The 17,132-nt window shown below is 35.3% G+C and overlaps 1 protein-coding gene across 2 annotated transcripts in view; it reads left to right on the top strand.

Annotated features, from left to right (window-relative positions):
* ERP44 (endoplasmic reticulum protein 44) overlaps positions 1–16,416 on the top strand; it is an 88,135-nt gene extending 71,719 nt beyond the window's left edge. For both annotated transcript variants that reach the window (XM_034416384.3, XM_034416383.3), the window contains 5 exons: positions 4,335–4,451; positions 7,686–7,797; positions 8,282–8,423; positions 11,222–11,324; positions 15,704–16,416. In XM_034416384.3, the coding sequence (XP_034272275.1) occupies positions 4,335–4,451; positions 7,686–7,797; positions 8,282–8,423; positions 11,222–11,324; positions 15,704–15,805 (576 nt within the window). In that variant the 3' untranslated portion in view covers positions 15,806–16,416. The remainder of the gene's footprint in view (positions 1–4,334; positions 4,452–7,685; positions 7,798–8,281; positions 8,424–11,221; positions 11,325–15,703) is intronic.
* Positions 16,417–17,132: the final 716 nt, after the last annotated feature.

Here is a 17,132-nt window from a genome sequence, read left to right as displayed (position 1 = left end):
TATTGAATAAATTAATACTTCTTTTTATTGACCTTGAAGATATTGGTTTAAAGACATTGCTTCTTGCAATCCTAACTTGACTTTACTGAAAAGTTTGATTTAAATTTCTCATTTTTAATTCCAGGATGCTTTAAAATTAATTTAAATGTACTCCCATTGTGAAATCCTAAGGAAAAATCATTCCTTTTTACTTCTTTTATTTAAAAAATAGTTTCTAGTTCATAAGCACACATGACTATTGAATTTCCTTACATATCTTTTGTTAGAGGCTTTGTAAAAGAAAATAAATTTAATAAATAATAATAAAATAAAATAAATAAAAGCTGATGTATACAGTGCCTATTAACCATTTCAGTCTGTCTAATAAACAATGCCTGAAAAATCTCGCAGGAAGATAGGACTTCTGTTGCTGATCTGTCTGATCGTAACTGCTATTTTGAAAAAAAGTGTAGAATACAACCCTAAAATAGCTGAAGTTTAGTTATACAGCTATGCCTAGTTTTAATATATTTAATGTTTAAGTAAATAGCAGCTTACTAATAAAACATTTCTAATTCAATTGAATTAGGATAACATTATAAAAGAAACTTAATTTAATTTCAACTACAAAAATGCAGACTTGGTCAATTTCCTTGCCAACTTAGAATACATAACAAAAACAAACAAACTTGACCAGGGAACACAAGAGGACCTCAGACAGGGAATCATTCCTAACATCCAACGAAACAGACAAGACAGAACACTCAAGAGGAGAAGAAGACATTAAAGAAATTGAGAAAAGATAGAGACATTGTCATCCTACCAGCAGACAAAAGCAGACTAACTGTGGTAATGGACAAAACTGATTACAGCAAAAATGCGGAAAATTTACTTAATGACACTAACATCTACCAGGTAATCAACAAAGACCCAACAAAACAATTAGAGAATGGAATAAGAAACACCTTAATAAAAATGGAAAAAGAAAAACTGTCAGGCCTGGAAGCCATCTTTTGTATTAGGCCTTCAAACCTGTCACGTTTACTACGTGGGAAACTGGGAGGGAAGATTGTGTGGAGTATGGATGATATATAGTCATAATAACATTCCTTTCTCAAGAAGTCAAGGACAACTTGTCCTGCACCTGGTAGGCACCTCCAGTTGGGATGATGTCTGATTGGACCATGTGATAGACTTGTGGGTGTTGGGCAGGGACTTGAAGTTTTGTTTGGGTGGGGAAAACCTGGAAACTTTTCAGATTTGGGTTTCCCCAGATGTGCCAATATGACATCTCTAATAAAACGTAACTTTGAGGAAACTCAAACCTCAGAGCTTTCTTTCAGTGGGGGTGTTACTTGGAACCCTGACAAAAACAACTAACTAACTTCAACAGAAATAAAACTTTTACTACCACAAGATTCCACTACACCCACATTCTATGAATTTCCCAAAATACACAGAAATGAAATTCCCCTCTGCCCATAGTGGCACTACCTGGTGCACCAACCTACAAACTAGCAAAAGCTTTAAGAAAAAGACTTCAACGTCTCGTCAACAATTCGGCTTATTCTATGAGCAATTCCTTTAATTAATTAGAAACAACAAAATAAATGAAGAAGAAATAATGGTCTCATTTGACGTGACTGCATTATTCACATCTATCACTATTGACTTGGCCAAACAACTCATCTATGATTTACTCACAGAAAATCAAAGCCGTAACTAACACTCCATATCCACCCATGCTACCATGAAACTTCTGGAGTTATGCCTCATAACACACTTCAAATTCAATGGCAAAATCTATCAACAAATACAAGGCACGCCTATGGGATTACCTATATCTGTATATAGTATTATATAATATGTAATAGCAGAAGCAATAATGCAGAAACTTGAATGCACAGTGCTGCCAACCATCCAGCCAAAATTTTGGGTACATTATGTGGATGACACTTTTGCCATCCTCAAATGCACCAGACTAGAAGAGACACATCATCTACTCAACAAGGTATTTACTGGGATCAGTTTTACATGTGAGAAAGAAAAAGAACGACTAGATATTGACATAAGGAGACCTGATAACAGCAAACTAACAACCTGCATATACTGAAAATCCACACACACAGAGACCAAATTTCTAAATTTCACAAGCAACCACCCCACTACACACAAGAAGAGCTGCATCCAGACCCTTTTCAAATGAGCCAAAACACTGCAGAACCAAGTTATTAAGAAAAGCAGAAGAGAAACCCCTTTTCAATGTTTTCCTCTGCAATGGCTATCCCAAAAATTTCATAATACGTTCTTTGACATCCAAACCCCAACAAAATACACAACCAACCACAACACAAAAAAAAGTCCTGCCATACATCAAAGGAACATCCAAAATGGCTGCCAGAATACTGCAACCCCTAGGAATAATGATAACTCACAAACCCACATTTACGCTCAGAAAAGAGCTATCTAAAGTCAAAGGCAAACTACAAAAGGAAGACAACAGCAAGATTGTATACAAATTCAGTTGCAATGATTGTAACCAATTCTATGTGGGACAACCTTGAAGGCAATTGAAAACAAAGAGTTGATGAACATCAAGTAGCAGTTAAACTGCATGACCAAAAATCCCTGATCTCAACCTACATTGATAATAAACAACACCAGTTAGATTGGGAAGGAACAAAAATCATTGACCATGCTAGCAGTCACCACACATGTGATTTTATTCAGACCCAGTATTCTTACAAAGGAGCAATTAACAAGCATAATGATCTAGATGCAACATGAATATTTCAGAAACCAGACCATTCAAACAACCAATCAACAAGAGAACCAATCAGCTGCTCATACTGGTACACAAGACATTTGTAAGCTAAAGAGGAATAGGACAAGAAAATCCTGCTGATAATGTTACCTAGTCTGGTAACGAAACATTCAGAAACTAAATTGAAACAAGCTTGGAGAGCAAACCACTGCCAAAATCTAAAACCTGAGCTACAAGTATTTTCTATTTCTTTAGTTTGTGCCCAAATTGGGAAACTATTAATTCACATCTCTTCAATGCAAATCAGATAATTATTTATGCTTAGGCATAACTAGATAGACCAGTCTCAGTCCCTCAGATAATTAGCTAACAATTAAAAATATAATCCAGAAAGTCCCCTATCCTTTTTCTTAGCTTTCTTTTGGGGCTTTTAGAAATTTGCATTTTGGCATGAAGGCTTCATAAGAAAAGAAATTAAAACACTATTTTATGGGCCTATGTTAATATGAAGAGAGATATACTTATTTAGATTGAAAGGTAATTGTATGAAAATCACATTTGGGGATTACTTACCTTATTCTGTGTTGTGGGCATAATTATTTACCAATGAGGGCAGGAACAATATCTGCTGGGATAGATGTGTTTGTATGGATTTTTTTTTTTTTTATGTTTAGTGTTATGAATGGGGGAGGGAGGGGAATGTATGGTTTTTGTTTGTATGTATAAACAATGTTTTTGTCTTGTGTTGATTATAATTTGGAAAAATTAATAAAATTTATTTTAAAAAAAAGAAAAGAAATTAAAACACTATGACCCCCTTACAATTAACTTCTGTTTCCTAATTATTTATATTTTCAGGTAATCCCATTATACCTAATCTTTGGGTGGATATAGTGAAAATCAGTTCAATTATTCAATTTCTTGAACAATTATTATTCAAAAGTATCTTGGTAGTATTTATTTATTCAATTTATATCACTATCCATCTATCAGAAACACTGGATGGTGAACAAAATAAAAGCATAACATTAAAGCCAAAAAGAAACAAAATGAAGACCACAGTAGAATTTCTACTTATCATATACATTCATGCCAGAGGTCCAATAACAAACACCCTCCTGTACTTAGGTATTTACTACTATAGCAAGATTTTTTTTAAAAAAAGCAAAAAGAATTTGCAGTATGTTACAATAATATCAATGTTTAAAATTATTTGCATTTGGCATCATTTAAAGAAGGCTAGATTTTCAATACTCATGTTTCTGAATAGTATGATAAGGTGAATCCTTCTGCCATCTGTTATAGCGTGTTGGTATTAACTATGATGCTGTGAGTTTCCAAGCCACTGAAATAATGCTACTGACTGTTGCTGGCCACGATATGAGAAACATTTTGTAATGTGCTGCTACAGGTCACAAAAGTTTGTAACAGAATACCATATATTGCCTTGCGATATGGCCTCTTAGTTATACTTCGTTTGTTTGCTTGTCAAATTTAGATACTGCCTCTCTCACCTTTGGAGATTATAATATCAATTATACTATTTCTTATATGTTAATTTATGCTTAATTTTAAAATCATGTTTTAACAGGAAAATGCTCCAGATATGGTTTACTTGGGTTCTATGACTAATTTTGACTTCGCTTATGCATGGACTCAGGACAAATGTGTTCCTCTTGTTCGTGAAATTACATTTGAAAATGGAGAGGTAAAGACTATCTAGTTATTCAGGCCTTTTATTTAAGGGATAAATGGTTGCAAATGAAATTAATTTAGTTCAAAATTAAGTATCAAATGTCTTTCATTACTTTATAAAGCAACTTGCTTTAACCCTTTAGGAGGATAAACCAACCCTAGAATTTTTAACCAAAGTATTATTAAAAAAATTTGCTACCCACAGATAAACTAATTCTCAAACATTTTGTATATTTTTTCCCTATATCCTGAATGACTTCATTTATTTTCATATTTTGTACCAATAAAGTATACTACCAGAACAGATTATATTTTAAATTTTCATAAATGGGCTTAAGCATTGGTGGCATATTTTTCAAGAAATTTTATTTGACTTATCTGTGAATATATACTGATACTATAAAAATATATTACTGAATATACTCACAGATATGCCCATCCATGGATAAATCAAACCCAATCTTTGTGTATTTTGGAACCTAAAATTCTAAGTTTATCCACACATATATAGAGTATTTATGCATTCCCAGAATATCCTTCCCTACCTAAGTTGTCAACTAATAAAAATTACAGTGTGAGCTTCAAAATAGAAAATTCCTTCTCAGAAGTAGGTAGATAAAAGTATTGAGCAATATGATGATGATGATCTCTATGAGATGATGTTTATTATATCTGGATATCCTGTGTGAATGCTTGTTACCCATACAGATAGAACGGCTGCTTTAGACCTGTTTGAGCAGCAGTATAAATGCTGAACAAAATGCAGAACCCTAAATGTTCTTTATTTGATTTTTACAATGTAAAAGATATGCACCAGTTATGATTATATTTTTAGTATTTTTCAGAATTTCAGACATCAAAAACATATATTTCTTTTTGTATCTGATATTCTGTATTTGTTACAACAATCTTTCATTTCTGTGAGAGGGGAAGGAAAAAAATATCAAGCAATTTGTGTAAGCAATCTCCCCCCTTGCGATGTAGAGATCAGAGAGGTCAACTTATACTGACTGTAATGGTGATTACATGGCTAAGGACACTAAAAAATTGTGAATTCCTGAATTGGTTGTAAAGGGGTTTTTTTCCAGGACTGTCATAACTTCGAGTTCTCACTGAATTCGGCATTCTATAAATGAGAACTATAAGAATTTGGGGGATCAATTTGAAATATTTTTTTCATTTGGGAAGGGATTTACGAGTGAATAGGAGAGTGATATTCCTACTGCCTATGCATTTTGAGAATATCTATACAGGTAATCCTCAACATAACAACTATAATTGGGACTGGGAATTGAGCCATAAGTAGTAAGTCATTACTGCTGTAAATGAAGGCACCTATGTGACCAGAAATAATTTCATGCTTTTGTTTTGTGATGGTCATTAAGGGAATCCGTTCATTTAAATGGGCAGTTCTGTTGGAAACTGGAAAAAATAATTACAAATCACAGTCATGGGATTGTGGAACACTGGCCAGTCATAAAGCTGATCTGCCCAACATACAATTACACGACTGTGGAGTGTGTGTGTGACCATTAATGATGGCCGGGGTGCCCTACAAGCCGTAAAGCACCCATTCCGTTGCCAACATAACTTCAAAGAGTGGTTCCTAGTTCACCCCCTCCTCAAATAGCCATTGCTTGATCCCACCTGCCCAAATTCCCACCTTCCTTTTTTAGAGAAAGTGGTAGAAAAGGTACTTGCTTGGCAGCTTCAGAGAGTTCTAGATTATTTGAATCCCTTTCAGTCAGTATTCAGTATTCTGGCCTGGTTATGGGACAGAAACAGCATTTGTCACACTTATAGATGATCTCTGGCAAGAGCAGGATTGGAGTAGTGCAACCATCCTTGCTCTCCTTGACCTCTCAGCAGCCTTCAATAGCATCGACTATGGTTGTACCCAAATAATGCTGTTGCTGCCATCTTACAGTGCCTGGAGGCTTTTGGGGTCTGGATGGGGGACAACAGGCTTTGGCTGAACCCTGGCAAGACCAAATGGCTTTTGGTGCATGAAGCTTCAATATCCGGGACTTTAGACCAATTTGGATGGGATTGCACTATCTCGGACAGACCCAGTCTGCAACTTGGTGGTTCTTCTGGACTTGCAACTCCAGCTCGAAGAGCAGAGGGCAGTCGCAGCTAGGAGATCTTTTGCACAACTTTGGGTTGTGCACCAGTTGTGGCCTTTCCTGGATCAGGAATCCTGTGCTCAGTCATTCAAGTCCTGGTCACCCCATCTTGGACTACTGCAATGTACTATACATGGGGCTGTCTTTGAAAAGCATTCGGAAGCTTTAACTGGTGCAGAGTGCGGTGGCATGAGCAATCTTTGCAGCTCCTAGATTGGCCCATGTTACACTGTTCTGCGAGTTTCACTGGCTGCCATTTTGCTTCCATGTGCAATTCAAGGTGTTGGTTATTATCTATAAAGACCTACATGGCATGGGTCCAGGTTACTTGAAGAACTATCTCATTCCTGTTTGAGGAGCCCCATCGGTACTGGCAGAGGAGGCATGCTTCAGATCCTGTTAGTCAAGGAATTGACTGTCCAGGAGAAGAGCCTTCTCTGCTGCAGCCCCACCCCTTTAGAACATCTTGCTCTCTGAGGTGAGACTGGCTCCCATTCTTCATGAGCCTGAAGACCTGGCTCTGTCAGTTGGCTTGGGGATCTAATGAGGGAGTACCACACTAGAGGAAATTGATCAACTAACAGCAACTCCCACTTCCTCCCCATAGTACATTCTGCTCTCTTCCTCTCCATCTTTGAGTATAAAGAGTATAAAGTGTTTGAGTTATTACCTGTATTTTTATTGCAAATTTATTGTGATTTTATACATTACATTTACATATAAATTTATGGTTTTGTTTTGATATTGTAAGCCGCCCAGAGTCACCGAGATGGGTAAAAACAAATTTAATAAATGAATAACATGACTAGTTGTAGGTTGAGGATTACTTCTGTATCAAGTAGGATATATAATTTTGTTTTTTTGAGGGAATTAACATTAAACATTAATAAATATATAGAATTATTTTTGTTAAATCCTTTCAGGAATTTTGAACTAATTGTTTATTTCTTTTGAATTATTGAGTAGAAAAACTTTTGATTAAATTGGGAGATACTGTGTTAATTTCTGATTTATCCATCGTAATGTAATTTCTTATTAAAAGTATATGAGTACACAGCTAAAATATTAACTAAAAGCTAGTAGAAAACTGATAGTCTATTAATATTTTTCTTTCTACATAGGAATTGACAGAAGAGGGTCTTCCTTTCCTTATACTCTTTCATATGAAAGATGATTCAGAAAGTTTAGAAAGATTCCAGCAGGAAGTTGCACGACAGTTAATAAGTGAAAAAGGTAGTTGTTTGCTGTAATTATGTATAGATATATAGATATATGTATATTGTATTTTGTCTTATAATTTAATGAATTAGGTATTAGGCTAAGTTGACAAAATTGTTAGTTTTCTCCTATGCACAAGAAATTGATATTGTGTTTTCTTATTATTTAATATAACAGCTTAATACTCTTACTACTGAAAAATTAAGGCTTATTCTTGTGCACATTTTTTTGGAAAGTCAGCTATTTCAACCTGCTAACTTTTTAAAAGTTTTCTGAAGATTTAGTTCTAAATCAATCAATACTCCTAAAATTAAACTGTTTTTCCTGAAACATCATCTTTAACCTATTTATGTTAATACAAAATGATCTTATCAACACCTTTTGTATATTCAAAATACTTTTACCCCAAGCTAGATATTTACATATATTGTGGTGATTTACCTATATGTTCTAATATTACATTCTCTAAAAATCCTAAAATTTGCTTCTGAATTTCAAGGTACAATAAACTTTTTACATGCTGATTGCGACAAGTTCAGACATCCTTTGCTCCACATTCAGAAGAGTCCAGCAGATTGTCCTGTTATTGCTATTGATAGTTTTAGACATATGTATGTTTTTTCAGACTTCAGTGATTTGGCGTGAGTACATGTTTCCTTTCATCTTGGTCATATAAAGTTAGAAAGGAAGGGAGGGGGTAAAAACCTTTTTGTATTGAGTTGTATCATAAAAATTAAGTCTAGAGAACATTTTTTTCATAGAAAGATTTCCTTGGAGTAAAGTTTTGAAGGATTTGGTGATAGTGGGGATTGGGGCAGAATTACTGCATACTTACTGTATTTACATATACTGCTTATATACTTCAGCTCATCCTTACTACTTTTAAGGAGAGGAAATAACTAAATGTGGATGGTAATAATCTATCTTTTATAGAATTATTTATTGATTTATTGGATTTATTTCTGCTGCAATAAAGGAGATTCTCAGCAACTTCCATCAATTTAAAGTAATAAAATGTCTACTCTAAAATTAAAAAAAACATAATATACAAATGTTAACATGAGTAGCGCTGTAATTGATGGTATCAATTCATGTTTTAAATACTTTATGAGAAGCTTAATTTTTAACAGCTTACAGAAAACCAACCCTGCAGGGGCAGACTGTTGCTAAGTGCAGACACTCCAATTGTAAAACAGTGCTTGTGAGCCCCATTCCTTTCACTTTATAGAAATGTGTAACATTACAAGGCTCTATGTTTCAGGTGGTTGAGGATAATCTGTTTGTTTGTTTCATTATATTTATACAGCCACCCATCTCACAAAACATGATTCTGCGCAGCGTACAATAAAAACAAGCCATAAAATAAACATTATTTTTAAAATTCTGTAATTAAAAACAAAAATTAGTATTACTCTTAACAGAAGTTGTAATAGAAGGTTTGATGTTATAGACAATGTAGCCATCTCACCTCAGGAGTAGTGGTTAGAATGCAGTACTGAAGGCTAACTCTGCATTCCCACTGCCAACTGGGAACTGATTCTGACTGATTCAAGGTTGACTCAGCCTTCCATTTTTCCAAGGTTGGTAAAATGAAGACCCAGATTATTGGGGGCAATATGCTGACATTGTAAACTGCTTAGAGAGGGCTGTAAAGCTCTATGAAATGATATATAAGTCTACTTACTATTGCTAATTGGACACTTCCTGAAGCTAATCAAACCTGTTGACCCAACCATGTTTTGAGGGACTTTTGGAAAGATGTTAAGCATGGAGCCACTCTCACCAGAGGGGGAGCATGCTAGAAATGGCCTGCCTCCTGGATCCACCAGATGTAATTCTTTTGTACACAAGACCCATAACATACCTCTTCTGCCAGACCTGGTGGGATGGGATGATGTAATTGGGGAGCCAGGTGAAGATGAGTCGGTTACCAAACACATTAAATGTGATCACAAGGGGGATACGATATGAGATGTTTCAAAAGCAGAAACATTTTATAGGCCATAAAGCCTCTGTTTCAGACCTGGGATAATTTTAAAGTCTAAAAAAACCAGTCGTAAGTCTTGGATTTACCTGTACTATACATTAACTATGGAAAACAATTCTGCATTCATTTGTAAATGAACATATCTGTCCACCATTGTGCTCAATCACAAAACTTGAGTTTGCAGAGGAGAATCATTTTAAACTGCTTCCAACTACTCCCAATTCTTCACCTTTAGTCTCTCAAAGCATATGCCATCGCATCTATACTATTCTATCTTCATAGTTATTTTTCTGAGCAGATTTCCAAACAAAGCAGTAGATAGAAACAGCTACCATATTTACTTTGCAAGAATGGCTTCAAGGCTTTACAGAAGACATTTTTAAAGTTACAGATAATTCTGGAGGTTGGTGCTGAACTTTGAGTATGCCATTTCTTATTTAAAATTGTTTAGAAAAAAACAAACACTGAAGCAGGAAGGTTTGCACACATCAAAGAAGGTTTTGTGGACAGATTTGAAAATAATTTGTTTTAGTTAATTTCTGTTTCTTTATACTTAATGTACTAGTTGAGGTTGTTTTTTTTATTCTTGGAATTCTGGTAGTTCCAATTTTATCTTCACATAGTCTTTAGTATGTGGGAAAATAGATTACCTCAGAAGAAATTTAAATTGATGTCCTTTTAGCATTCATTTCTGTGCCTGCAATTACTTAAGCAGGAGAGCTTTCAGAAACATTTTTATCAATATAACTTACAGATAGCCATTTGTATTTATAAACCCTGCATTTGGCACCTACTGTTCTCTGCAGTATTGTGGTGAGCAGGGGGTTGAAGGTAGCAGGCAATGAAATTATTGGGTTGCTCAGCTCTATGGGGATTAATGAAGTGGCAAAAAGCTTGCTGTGCTTTCAGGCAATTGCAAAAAGAAAAAAAGAGATAGTAACCTTAAAATATTTTGAATGTGTGAAATAGGGTTAATATGAATTAAGTAAGATTCATATTTTTTTTGTTTAGATTTTGAGCTAATCTCTTGAATTTAGGGTAAAGCCTAATTCTGCTTAAGTTATGGAATAGTCTTGCAAGGGAAGTACTCAATTTCTTCTATTTGCCTGCTTTTAAATAACTTTTAAATTAAAAGCCATATTGAGATATAAAGAATGTTGGCTTAATTTACCTGACAATGTTTAAAGACAGTCATCCTTAAATTTGCTCTTTATCTTGGCACCTTAGCACGCACTGTATTTTATTATTTCAATCCTTTTTAATTGAGCCTAGTCTAGGCTTAATTATATATGTGCCAGCTACTATACTTCTTATGATGATCATGGGATTGACTATGAACTGAGATGATTTGATGATTTTGATATCTAATCTTTATATGGCATTTTAAGTTGGATCTTATGCTATCTAAGGTGCATTGTTTAATATTGCTTAAAATGTGATATATCATTTCAGTGTTCCTGGTAAACTCAAGCAATTTGTACTAGATTTGCACTCTGGAAAATTGCACAGAGAGTTTCATCATGGTCCGGATCCAACAGATGTAGCACCTGGTCAGGTAAGAAAGAAAGCATTCCAGTACATCTACATTAAGAGAAAATTGGAATTTTGCAATGTGCAAGTAAAGTTTTCATTTTTCCAAGAAAGCTTGATAAATTTCAAAAATAAAACAGGATAAGTTTAGGCAGTTCAGGAAAGAATGTTAGTACAGCCTGTAGTACTTTCAAGTATGGGTGGGCTTGCCTGTAGAACCTGGCATCCATTTTCTAAAGCAACCATATATTTTCCCTGCTGTGGGAAAACAGCTCCTTTAAAGAGTTATTGAGAGATACTACATGAAGAACTTCAAGTTCTTTAAACTTTTTTAGGTTTCAAGTCTAAAACATTGCACAGCCTATAATAATTAAGGGTAATTAATTGTTTGCTTTTTTCAAGATTTGAAATAATTCTTGATATATTCCAATGCAACTTCGATTCCTGATAGGATTTAACTTTCATGTCAGCAGATTCTTCCAATAATACCGCCAATCACAATCTTCCTTTATCTTCTTCCTTGATTTTTTTACCGGAGAAAAAATTACTACTATTTTGAAACCTTCAGTTTACCTCATAAAATTATAGGTCTCAATATATATAGATTAGGGATTTGGATTTGCCCCATCATCATCATTACAACCCTATCAAAGTGGCTGCTTTCATTTTTCATATGAATATAAGAACATCCTAATTGATGCTATATCCAAAGATGAATCTCAGTCTTTAATTTCATTTTAATTGTTAATTATTTATGATGAGACTTGGAAATACTTAAACATGAAGTTTTGCAGAAAATGAAAATGTTTAGTTTATTTCTGTCCTGAGTCAAAATAGTTAAAGCTCTTTAATTTTTAAAAACAGTAATAACTAGCATGATAAAAAAAAATCAGAAAACAACCTGTGAGAAAGCATTAAGCAATTGTCCAAGAGAACCAGTCTAGTGTTCAGACATTGGACTTGAACTATGGAAACTATTTCAAGTCCATACTTAATGGCATAATTCACTGTAGGATTTTGAGCCAGTCAGTAATTTTTAAGTCAGTTTTACATCACTGATGTAAAGAAAAATTGGAGAAAGAAATATATTTATGTCATTTTGAACTCATGGAGGAACAACATACAGTACATGCATCTAACATATTTTTTAAATACTGTCTGTTGATTCCTATTAGATCTTCCTGCCTTTTTGCCAGAACAAAATCTCTTTCTCCTCAGAGATGTGGTTCTAGCTCTCCGCTTAGGTTTCAAAACAACTAGCTTTCTATTTTATTGCTTTGTCCTCATTGCTTGTCAAAGCTCTAAAATGGAAAACAAAAATGTGTACTGGCAATCCATATCTAGTCAATTAAAAGCTAATAGTGTTTTAAGACAACATCAGGATCAGTCTTCCAAATAGCCTCATTCTACTTATTTTTCTTCCACCTGGGCTTAAGGAGTTCTTCGGAGCCCAATTGATATAGCATCTCAGGAAACCTATTCGCACTAGTTGTAACCACCATCACAAAATGTCCAATTAGTAACTCTGAGTGCCAGCAAACACCAGACTTGATTTATCAGAGAGCTGATTTGTCAGATCCTTACCTGAGATAAGTCATGCTGAGCAGCACTGTATTCTGAAAATAGAGGGTATGCTTGAATGTCCTATGGGTAGAAATGTAAGGTTTTAATTGAAATAATAAACATACAGGTAATCCTTGGGTTATGCGTGTTCCCTTAGCGAATGTTAGAAGTTATGCGATAAGCGCCCCCAATGTTTACGAACAAGTCCCGAAATTACAAATGTTGCAGCATCACGGCAGCTGTTTACCCTTACGAATAAATGCACAGGCTCTGCAACATTCACCCTGCCTATTCACACACTCCCCCGGGTGGGTCTTCACAGGCATTCCACCTGTGGAGACTCATTTAATCTTGAGAAGATCTCCTCTCTGTCGCAGTTTTTTGCCTGCTTCATTGCTTCAGGCTTTTGGTGCATTCGCAGAAAATAGAGGCATAATGTACCACGAGATCAGTAGCACAAAATCTTGTGCTACTGATCTTGCGTGATCTCGCATTTTAGGTCTCTATTCTCTGCAAATTGAGGCCTGGACACTTGCAAACAGAGGGAAGGCTTCAGTCCTTCAGGCGTTCCCTCCTTTTGCCGCTTCCTTACTGAAGTCTGCAGGGAGATTGCATTCCTGTAGGCTTCAGCAGCCCCTTGCAAAAAGCCTTTGTCAGCACCAGTGAAGCTTGGGACGGTTGGATGTCTCCCTCTGAAGCTCTGTTTCTACCGGCAAAGGCTTTTTGGAAAAGGCTGACAAAGCTTACAGGGATGCAATCCTCAAGCGCTTTGGCAGTGAGAAAGACCCGGAAGAGTGCACGCGGCCCTCCGGGTCTCCTTTTTTATCGTCAAAGCCGTCCTCGTGTGGTTCAGTAGTGAAAAAGGCACCAAAGGGCACACGTGGTCCTCCAGACCCTCCTTTTTCGTCACTGAAGCCATCCTCAAACAGTTCGGTGGCAAGAAAGGAGGCCCCGTAAAACCATGCATGCTCTTCTGAGCCTTCTTTCTTGCCCCTGACCTGATTGAGGAAGGCTTTGGCGACGAAAAGGAGGGAGCAGGCAAAGAAACCGGCTGGAGATTGACATCATCAGATAAGTGACCTGGTGCAGCGAGGGGGGGGGAGCAATTGTGGGGATCCCAGGGGAGGGAGAATAAAGTATTTGTGGGTCAGGAGAGCCTTGGTGGTCTGAAGCAGGTGGCCTGTTCCATCACTAGGTCTTCCCTACCCCGAGATACTTCACGTGCACTTAACAAGCCGCCCATTTGATTAGCAAATGCATGGAAGCGAAAGGAGGAAGTGATTGCTTTCAAGATATGAGATTTAGTCCTACAAATCTTCGGGTTATGAATGGAATGGACAGGCTCCATTACATTCATAACTCAAAGACAACCTGTATAACAAACCGGATGGGGTGTTTTGTTTTTTTATTCTTTTGCTCTAGTTTCTTTTTCTACTTATCTGTATGTCATGTTAGCTGTTTAGCATCCACCTGGATTTCAAGAAGATGGATGTTAATAAACTCAGAGCAATGTTAAATTGGATTCCATGACAGGAGAAGCTAATGGGGAAAAATAAAAACAGCACAAGAAACTCATGCTGGTCACATAAAAAGTTCAGTGAAATCTGAAAACAAAAAGGGAACTCAGGGAATTAGGAAGGAAAAGTTAGCAAGTGGTGTCAGAAAAGCTAAAAGGATATCTATATCTTTTATTTTGAATATCCAGAATATTCAAAATAAAAGAAATTTAAAGATGCGGGATACCATCTGCCCAGTGAATAAGATAAAAGACCAACTGGAAAAAAAGAAAGGATAGTATTAATCAAGCCCTATTTTGGTTCTGTCTTCTCAAAGAAGAGGGCATTTATTCCATGAGGCAGTTGTAAAGAATATGATTGAAATTTGTACTTTTATGTCATTGTTATGTCTCTTGGATGTGTGGCAATATAAACATCCTGCAGAAAAAGAATATGCCTACTACTCTTCAGTTCATTAAACTAATGGGATGATAGACATGTGCTGGATTTCTAATTCATTGTTAATCAACTTTATAGACCTGGATGTGGCAGCTCTTACTTACATGGATAATAATCCAACAGTTGTAAGGAAGCAGACAAACTCGTAGATCAAATAACTGGAGACTTAATGACTTATTATTACAAGAGGATATTAAACTAATTATTACCAGTAATTAAAGAATTTACAAAACAAATTAATTTGTTATGTATTGCATCCCCTTTTTGTTCAAGTTGAATAAAATGTCATTGGACACTTTATGAAATTGCATTTCAGGTTTGCCTGTGATAAAATGGTGTAGTAAGTGTTTTTTGTGCTATCTATTTTAAGGGTTAAGTCCAAGTCCAGGTCTAGTTATTAGCCTTTTGCACTATCTACCATATGGCTATGGTAGTCTGAGTCCACTGTACAGCTATACTTGGATCTGTTACACCTACTCAGAACTGAGTCAGTAGTAAGTTTGAATGTTTCATTGTCAAATGTTCTCTGTTCAAAACAAGCATGGTAGTACACTTGTTTCAGAACAAATTCAGGAAAGGTTTTTTTTCCCCCCAAGACTACCTTGAAAGTACAGAAAAGAGCTTTTGTAAAGATGAACACCTTTTGTGTTTAAATGGGATTTACATACTTTCTCTGAAACTCTTTCTGCATCCTGCTATCTTGAGTATTATATGTAGCAGGTAATGTAGGAAGCATCAGAGAAGGTGACTTGCCTGAGACAAGAATTATTTGGACTAGTTTACACTTAGCAATATTATTATTTTGGTACCATAACATTGGAACTGTGTCTGAATCTTTTATTACATGTTTATCACTTGCTCTAGAAGATTGTTTTATTCTTTTCAGCCACTCCAGGACATAGTAAGCAGCCCACCAGAGAGTTCATTTCAGAAGTTAGCACCTAGTGGACATAGGTACACCTTATTGCGGGAAAAAGATGAACTCTGAAGACTTGAAAACGACATTCAGTCAGCAGTTGTAACTCCTGTGGGGTGAAAATAGGAAACCTATATTTTCTTAAATTCTGTTTGTTTTATTTTGAATAATATCTTGTTTTTCTGTGCTCCCTGGGGTTTGTAAATAATGTGTGGGCCACTTTTGGACAGCAGCTTTCCAAAGTTTTTCTTGCTGCAAATTGATGTAAAACTTTTCTAAACAAATGAAAGTGTTGTCAATACCAGCAACATGCTGTTAACTTGCACTATCCAATTAAACAGGACTTCTAGTTTGTCATTGGTGTAATCTGGTGGTATGATTGTCTTATCTTTTTCCTCAAGTGAACATAATTTTGTTAATTTGTTATTGAAGGAATATCCTGAATACTTGGGTGGAGAATAAATTGCAATTTTACAGAATTTGTGTGATGCTACCTCACTTACTTTTACCATATAATTCATTTTAAAGTGGGAATGAAATGGAAAAAGTGTTCAGTGGGGCTCATTCTCATTTGTTGAAGTATTTGTGGCAATGATGGAAAATTGTTAAACACACATCTTTTAGCTTAAAAAGCAAAATCCCAATAAATAGATTTTGGGGGAGTCCCTCCTCACATCCCTTTTATTAGAATTGTGCATTTATTTCTTTTTAAGCAGTTATTAACCTTACCTAATGTTCTCTTATCCCATGATTCTAATTATGAATACTCATATGTTGATGAAGTAATAATTAATAGAAATACCACTGTCTGCAAAAACAACATTTTTGTCATTTATAAATAGATGCATAATAACATTTTAATGTTCAAAACATTTTTGAGACTATAATAGAAAACATTAGAAAAAAATAACTAGAGGGATCTTTTTAAAAGATCTGATCCAGAAGATGGCAGCATGTGGCCAATCTTGAAAAATGATCTTGTTAATATTTGAATGGTAGACCACCAAGAAATTCCAAGGCTATATTTAGTCTGAGAAGTTGGAAAATACAAGTGGAAGAAAACAATTTCAATATTATCATATTGTTACCAAGAAAAATATGTGGTAATAGAATCACACTCAATTTAAAAATAGTTTTAAATATAATGATTTTGTTATCGGATCCTTGGTGTGCTCTGAGCTTGGTTGTTTCTTTGCAGACATTTCATTACCCATCTAGGTAACATCATTAGTGCTAGTGAATATGAGGAATGTGAATGGAATATGGCAAACCTACTCTTGTCTACAGGCAAACAACAAGAGCACTAAGGACCTTACAGTTCAGTCTTATGCTACATATATTCTATTCTGTTATTGTTATATTAATTACTTGTTTAATAAAATTTTGAATCTTCAGAATC

Source organism: Pantherophis guttatus, chromosome 4, assembly GCF_059756535.1.
Source record: "Pantherophis guttatus breed Tessera chromosome 4, ASM5975653v1, whole genome shotgun sequence".
Lineage (NCBI taxonomy): Eukaryota > Metazoa > Chordata > Lepidosauria > Squamata > Colubridae > Pantherophis > Pantherophis guttatus.
This window is presented reverse-complemented; position numbering and strand designations above follow the sequence as displayed.